Source organism: Triticum urartu, chromosome 6 (genome assembly GCF_003073215.2).
Source record: "Triticum urartu cultivar G1812 chromosome 6, Tu2.1, whole genome shotgun sequence".
In the NCBI taxonomy this organism is placed as follows: Eukaryota; Viridiplantae; Streptophyta; class Magnoliopsida; order Poales; family Poaceae; genus Triticum; species Triticum urartu.
In genome coordinates this window covers 17,012,172-17,020,165 of record NC_053027.1, presented here as the reverse complement: position 1 = coordinate 17,020,165, position 7,994 = coordinate 17,012,172, and the positions used below count along the sequence as shown (strand labels likewise).

Sequence of the window (7,994 nt, the reverse complement as noted above, 5' to 3'; positions counted from 1 at the left end):
GGAGTTAAAGGAGGCAACTGAGATTGTATCCAATAAGAGCTAACTGGGATCTATTATACTCCCTCCGTTCCTAAATATTTGTCTTTCTGAACATTTCAAACGACTACAACATACGAATGTATGTAGACGTATTTTAAAGTTCAGATTCACTTATTTTGCTTCTCATGTAGTCACTTGTTGAAATCTCTAGAAAGACAAATATTTGGGAACAGAGAAAATACTTGCTCTCTTAGCCATATCTCTTGCGGTGTATTTTTGGACGTCAAGCATATGCCGAGCTAACTCAAGTGTGGTGTACGTTAGCTGGCTTCGCCGATTTGCCCAAAAGTGCCACCTAGTCATGCCAGTATTATAATGGCAACTCTGATCCTGCCCACGAGCAAGACCGGGCCTTTTGGCTTGAATTTTATGAGGCTGGTCGTAATGAAAGTATCATAAGCGATATCATGCATGCCAATTAGATTTTTTGAATGATGTGGCATACAATTAAACGAGGAAAGAGAGGGTGTGGTATCGTATCATGATACCGTATCATATTAAATGTTGTACTACTTTGCGTCATGCATGGCAATTAATAAGGCCACTGAAAATACTAACTTCTGGTACTATGCATTACGGAGGTAGTATCATATACTAGTATCATATGCATGCATGATAATAGTATATGATACTTCCCATTACACCAGCAGCGTGTCCTCCTGGGAGACAAGCTCAAGCAGCTTGGGGAGCTGCACACTCTTGCTAGGTCGGCAATGGAGGGCGTCTCCCTTGTGCTTTGGTCTGACCAGGCGACCCTGGGGAACTTCTTCGAGCTCGCCCACCATCTCCGAGAAGCTGGTAGCCACATTGACGTGTGGATGTGCTCGGCTACTTGGGAACACACTCGTTAGGCCTGGGCTATGCTCACTTCCACGACCTTGATATCAAGTCCATCACCAACGTCGGTCCCATAGGTGATGACGGCGAGTAGGTCAAGATGGGCAGAAACATTTCCCGAGCGATGGAGTATGCTCGGATGTTTGAGCAGGACTACCGCCTGGATCAATTTACATAGTAGATTAGGCTAGCAGTAGTATCCCCACCCAATGCCGAGGAGGAAAAACGCTGTAATTTTTTTAAGTCCTAAGTGCTACTCGGTCATTTTGGATTCCGACAGACGAGGTCAGTCTTTAAATGGTTTATTGCTACTCTTGCCATGCTCCTTGTCTGAGTACTTGTGCTAGCTAGCAGTTGTTTTACGCTTTCTTGGTCACCTGCATCATCACCATATTCGTCCGCATAATCATCCTTGTCGAACGATGTAAAAACCAAGCAAATGCAAAATCGGTCCTTTAATTGGTACAAAAACTAGTACATAATGGCACACATTCCTATTATATGTTTTCTAACATAATTAATAAGATAAGAAACTGCTAAAATAAAGACAAACTATAACATAAGATGATAATTTTATTCATGGGCATAAACACATAATGCGCCGCATGGCTCAGGGTTCTGGCAGCCTTGCGGGATCGTCCGCCTCGGGCATCCGCAGCACGGCGGGGAGACCACCCGCTCGGCGATCTCGCAGCCTTGCGGGATTGTCAGCGTCGTGCATCCGCCGCACGGCAGAGGGATCACCGGTGGCGGTGGGGTCCCAATTTTTGTGCAGGTTCCGGTAGGTGATTCCGGTTTTGGCGGTTGCGGCTTAACACTTGGTGGCGGTGATGTGTCTCCTTTCATTGGAATTTCCCCGACTGGGGGCGAAGCCCGTGGCCGTGGCGTAAGCCTAACACTTACCGGGACGTGCCTGGTGTAGACGGTGACGGAGACGGAAACTGCGGCGACGAGGGACAAGGCCGACGACGCTCGGATCTTCCCGCAGAACCTGCCGGCCTGGGTGCAGAAGCGTCTGCTGCGCCGGCGCCCGCCACCGCGAGGTGACCCGCAGGAGGTGATGTCGTCGACGGCCAGCAGCAGCGCCGCTGACGTCGACGTGAGCGCCAGCAGGAGCTTGTCGATGAGCTCCACGACCTTGGCTGCCTTCTCCTTCCTCGCCACCTCCAGGCAGATCGCCACGCCCTGCAGCACCGCCGACAGCAGGTCGGCCAGCGCCGAGTACCTGCATCAAGAATCGTACTTTAACTTGAGAAGTGAAACGACCGTGCATGCGTGGTCCATGGACAAGTATAATGACTTACTTGAAGGAGTTGTAGTTGCCGAAGGAGACGGTGGCGGTCGCCTCGCCGTTGCAGTCCTCGTGGACGCACTGGCTCTGCGTCGAGGCCGCCGTCGTGATCGCCGACGCCAGCGACAGCCCCACCGTCGCGATGCGGAACACGAGGCTCAACGCCTCTGACGCGCCAGGCTTGCCGGAGTTGCTCCCACCCCCCATGTATGATTGATTGGAGGGCAACCAAGGCTGAATAGATCGAGGACGGACGTGCTCCACCTCAGAGTGTCAGACAGGAGGTCAAAGAATCCTAAATAGTAGCCATGTCTCGACTATAATGTCATTAACCTCCATTATCTCAACAGCAAACATATACTAGTACATGCCAATGGTACACTTATATCGACTTTTTTTTTTGAACGGCACTTCTATATATCGACTTTAGTATGCTGTCATAGTTGTCGGTTGGATTTATAGTTTGGTATGGCAAACAAAAAGAAATCTTCTGAATAGAGGGTAGTTGGACTTACCAATAAAAATAATAATCTGTGGGACACAGGCACCTGTTAGGCCAACAATATGAAATTCATTAAGCACCAGTGTCATGACTCATGAATCCAATGATTTTTAGGGTTTGTCTGGATAACACACAGCAAGCCCAGCCAAAATAGGCACACCAAAAATTTGGCGAAGGTTTTCGCCGCCACGATCTCGCCAACTCATGGGCGCAAAATCTGAACAGGCTTGCCGAACAATTCGCGTGGTTCCCATTCTTCGGCGCTGATCAAAACGGAAGCTGTGGTAGCACTCAACAACCGAAAAATTGGCAGGACAGGCGGCAGCTGCAATCCAAACAGACCCTTTGCTCTTAGATCACTATTCTGCCAAAGTAGGCATGCAAGCGGACAAGCGTTCGCGAGTCTGCGGATGTCTGAGAGATAAAAAAAGAAGCCTTGCACTGTTATATTAAAGTAACAATGTTTAATTTGTTTTCGGTTTTGCGGACGCTCGCGGATACTGTTTGCCTGCATCACCAAAATTTCACCGACTAGCAGGGAGATAGCGTGTGAAGGGGGAGGGAGGAACGATGTGGCGGAGAAGGTATCACACTCCTTGGAAAGCACAGGCAGTAACTGTTAGAAGTTAGAAGGGAGAGAGATATTTGGTGGAATAGTTCATTGTATTGCTTGAGCCTCGTGGGCATATATATAGGAGTACATGATCTACTTGAAGTACAAGGCAAGCCAGAATATTTCCTAGTCTAACATATGTTTCCAATCTAATCAATATACTCAACATTTCTCCGCAGTCACAACGGTAGCGACGCAGACGGTGAGACTGGAGAAGAATCCGAAAGCAAGCCAATGAACACATTCCCACAGTCATAACGGTCGATGCATCGCGAAGTCGTGGCTGGAGTGGAAACCGACGAGGTTGCTCAAGCAAGGCGGTAGCCCTTTCTGCCGATGTCGATGTAGCCGAGAGCGTAGGGTGGTGTAGCCGTGGTTGAGGTAGCCGTGCGAGGGAAGCCGTGGTTGATGTCGAGTCAGGGTGGCCGGTGTCGAGGTAGTCGCCATGAACTGAAAAGAAGAGTGGCGTCGGCGGCGCGGCGGCGGCTAGGTCAGAAGCACGGCGGCGGTGCTCGAAGTAGGCGAGGAAGAACCCGACAGCGTGACGAAGACCAGCGCGGACGGTGGTATTCTCGCGACTAGGAAGACAGCGCGACACATACCACGTACAAGTCAACGCTCGTGGTCGGCGAGTGGACCGCGTGCCGCGGCGCTACGCCTGAAGAGGCGACACAGCGGTAGCGCGCAGGTCGAGGCGACGGCGGGGAAGACCTCAGGACGACGGCAGGAATCGCGTGCCACGTTCACTACGGCCCAGCGGGGCGATGAAGTGGCGGCGCGAGAGTCGATGCAGCTACGGGACGACCTCAAACAGACGGCCCCGGGACAGCAGTGAGCCGCGAGCTGTGGCACTACGATCTGAAGAGGCGATGCAGCGGCAACATGTGGGTTGGTGCAGTCGCGGAGAGAACCACGAGACGATGTGCGGCATGCGTCGTGCGGCCGGACATCAAAGACGCGTGCAACCAGCCTCCTTGCGCAGGCGTTGGAGAAGCCAAGCCGGACGCTTACAGCCGCGAATAGCCAACACGGCGTGTGGCCTGCAGCCATCCAGTTGCAGGGCAGAACGTGGATGCCAATCTGGATCCTGGAGTGAATCCAACCAGGTGCATGCCAACGGGGCACATCGCACACGAAGAAGCGCCACGAGGCAACCGGTGGAGGACTCCCAAACATGGAGAACAACACGAGGACAGGAGGACGGATGCGCGCGGACGATGGGCGCGAGCACCACTTGCCGCACCAGAAGACGGATGCGCGCGGGCGGCAGGCACGAGCGCCGCGGGCCGCATAAGACTGCGTTGTTGAAGATGGCTGGTGTTGTCGCCGATGAGGTTGGAGGAGAGGCATGTAGTAGACCGACGGGGTGGTGGGCGACGCAAACCGACCTACGGATCGGAAAACCAAAACAAAAAATGTCGATAAAGACGACCGGCGCGAGAGGAAATCCGAATCAAGTGATCGAGAAAAAAGACTATTTAGGGAAGCCGATCAACACGACCGGCAGACGAACTCTAGGTACAGACGGCGCTGCCCCTGGCGGCGGTCATGGAGGTCGCCCGCCCCGGGGCGGCGCGCGGGTGCGGAAGCGGCGGCAGCTAGGGTTTAGTATCCGGAAACTGATACCATGTTAAAAGGGAGAGAGGGATTTGATGGAATAATGCATTGTATTGCTTGAGCCTCGTGGGCATATATATAAGAGTACATGATTTACTTGCAGTACAAGGCAAGCCAGAATATTTTCTAGTCTAACCTACGTTTCCAATCTAATCAATATACTCAACAGTAACTACAAATACAAAGCATTATTCATGGTACGATGTGCACCCTCTACTACTCCCTCTGCTCAGGTTTGCTGACAAAAGCATCACCGAAGACTGTTCAAAGCATTGCCACCCTTCATCGAAGCATCACCGGCTCGCCGCGTGCCGATTGCAGCATCGTAGCGCCACCGGCTCACCTCACACCGGTCATAGCATCGATGCACGTCGCTGGTAGCATCTCCGTGTGCCAATCACATCATCGATGTGTGCCAGTTGCGGCGCCACCGGCTTGCCTTGTGCAGGTCGCAACATCTGCACACGTCGCTCGTTCGTTGCAATATCCTCACACACCGGTCACAACATCATCGCACGTTAGTCGAAGCATGGCCGGCTCGCCTCCCGCTAGTCATAGCGCCATGGTGCGCCTCTCGTAGCAGTGTCAAACGGACTCACAGCATCATTGCGCTGTCACACAGCCTGGAGGCACTACTCACAACACTGTCACCGACAGTCGTACCTCAGCATTGCAGCTCCCGCCGTCAACGGTTCCAACTCTGTTGGTCACCTTCATAGCATACTTCCTGGCACCTCTCATAGCAAAGCGCCTCAACGCTCGCAATAAACGAAGTCCAATCGTTGCAGCATTGCGCGATCACCAGCCAATGACGCAGATGACCGGCCTAGCAGCATTGCCCTCGGGCCTTCAAGCAGCAAATGGTCACGTTGCAGGGCCAGACACAGCGGTGGCCGCTGCTTGCAACAGGGGCTGCTGGGGACACACACACACACACAGAGTGGAGCCTGATTCGGGAGGAGTGTAGGGAAGAAGAGGAGAGAGCCCGGGACTAGTTATAGCGGGAGTATTAGTGGCATGACATAGTATTAAATTAAGAAAGAGATGATGATGGTAACATACATAGTGCTTCTGCCCCGCAAAAAAAACATCACATGGTGCTTCCCCTAAAAAATGAATCTACAGGCTAATAATTAAATGCAACCATCTATGCTACTTTGCAATATGAAGATAGAAACATATACTGATGTTGTATGCATGATACTAGTCTCAATTACTCTCCACTATGAATGGCCTTAGATGGAGGTGCGAGTGACGTCTCTCATGAGGATTGATCACTATGTGGGCCCACATGGAGGCACGTGTGTCCATGGCGGGTGACTGACACAAGCGCAGATCGGTTGCCCAATTGGGATACTTTATCTTTTGCACATTCCAACGAAATTAATTACCAACAAAATGGCTCATTAACTTATTTTTTCTTTCAAAAAGGAGGTTTACCCCTTGCTTCTGCATCATTACGATGCACACTACCATAACTATTAAAAGAAAGTATTCATCATCCAAAGTCGAAACCACTCAAACATGGGACAAAATGAGCCGCAAGGCACAATAACAGGATTACATGGCTCAAACACATACCCATTATTGACTCGCTATCAAAATCGGTGAGTAAACCATCTGCTACCATCTCAACACGGTTGCACACAATAGCAGTGCGCTCCTGCGTGTCCACGCGCTGAAGTAAGGATCACATATGGATCAAAGCGACAACCCTCAAGATGACCTGCAAATATTTTGGAAGAGTTGTTTTGTTAAAAAAAATTCGTTCCGACAATTCCAAATTGTCCATAAAAAGACACATACTCCCACATTGATATATCCCTTTAAAGTTTGGTTCACATCCCCCAACCAGATTCGGAACAATTTGTGTGATACTAGCGAGAGGTGGTAAATTGTAGACCAAATTATGGAGGCAAAAGGACGGAAGAGGAATAGACTTCAATGTTGTCCTCCTGATCGCAAAAATAATATTTGTTGCAGCACTGCCAATTCTTTTCGTAATATGATCCTTAGTGAAGATTACACCCCGATGCAAGAACCATAGGAATATTTTTATTTTTGTTGGTACTTCTGTTTTCCAAATATTACTTGTGCGACAAAATCTATGTAAACACCATTTGTATTCAATTTGCATCTAAATATAATCTGCACTTGTGTTAGGTTGAATGACATCAACCTACACACTAAATGAACCTAAGAACTCAATTTATCACCGGTCAGAGCTATAAGGAACTGAATATTTAATGGACTTGCCTCAAGGACAGCTGCTACAGAAGGATCTTTCCTCCGCGCAATATTATAAAGAGACGGGTATTGAAGAGACAATGGGGTATCACCCAACCAGGCATCTTTCCAAAAATCCATCAATTGCCCATCAACAGCGACAAAAGATCCTCTGTCTATTGAATAAAAAACAAGGACTTGACCTTCACCAGTCCCTTCCAAAAAAGAGAATATGTCGGCCTTAGTGCCACCTAAGATAATGTTTCCCTCTCTGTCTTCGTATTAGAGTTTTGGCTAGGCGGCCTAACAGTCCCAAATCAAAGCGAATAGTACTTGCATTTTTCTCTTTAAAAAATCAGTTTTGCTAAAGCACATCTAGATGTGCCCTAAATATTGCACATCTAAGTCGTATGTCATTGATTTTACCTGGAGATTCGCGTGGGTATTTTCGTTCTCTTTTTTTGTGCTTGATTAAGTCACTTAATAGTTACCGGCATGCATTAGCTGACCTGTGTACTGGGTATACTAAACAAAACATGTTTAATAGTCTAATGTCTATTCGTAGAGCTCCAAATTAATCCCAAACAAGTTTTGTTAGATGTTACACAATGCATCCTGTAATTAATATCTGTGGCATAATGAGACAATAATTCAAAAACATGTAACTCAAATTATAAACTACTACCTCCCTCCTGGTTTACTAGTCCCCTCGTATTTTGGGTCATATTTATAAGTAATAAAATATAAATTATATGTAGCAAAAACAATATCATTGAAAAATACATTCAAATTCAATCAAATAATATAACCTTTTGTGACATGGGTTAACATTTTGCTAGTTAAATATGTGGTTAAACTTTGACCCAAAA

General features: G+C 48.6%; 1 protein-coding gene across 1 annotated transcript; it reads right to left on the bottom strand.

Annotated features, from left to right (window-relative positions):
• Positions 1–1,323: 1,323 nt before the first annotated feature.
• Positions 1,324–2,452, bottom strand: LOC125515747 (CASP-like protein 1U1). The gene is made up of 2 exons (XM_048681252.1): positions 2,181–2,452; positions 1,324–2,101 (listed from the first exon to the last, which is right to left on the bottom strand). Exons 1-2 carry the CDS (start codon positions 2,372–2,374, stop codon positions 1,450–1,452), a joined length of 846 nt encoding a protein of 281 aa, XP_048537209.1. The 5' UTR covers positions 2,375–2,452; the 3' UTR covers positions 1,324–1,449.
• Positions 2,453–7,994: the final 5,542 nt, after the last annotated feature.

What these genes read in the sequence shown, in the direction of transcription:
- LOC125515747 (XM_048681252.1), bottom strand. Translation starts at nt 2,374, where the DNA reads ATGGGGGGTGGGAGCAACTCCGGCAAGCCTGGCGCGTCAGAGGCGTTG. An exon ending in GGCAACTACAACTCCTTCAA is followed by an intron (nt 2,102 to 2,180) that starts GTAAGTCATTAT and finishes TTCTTGATGCAG; the next exon opens with GTACTCGGCGCTGGCCGACC.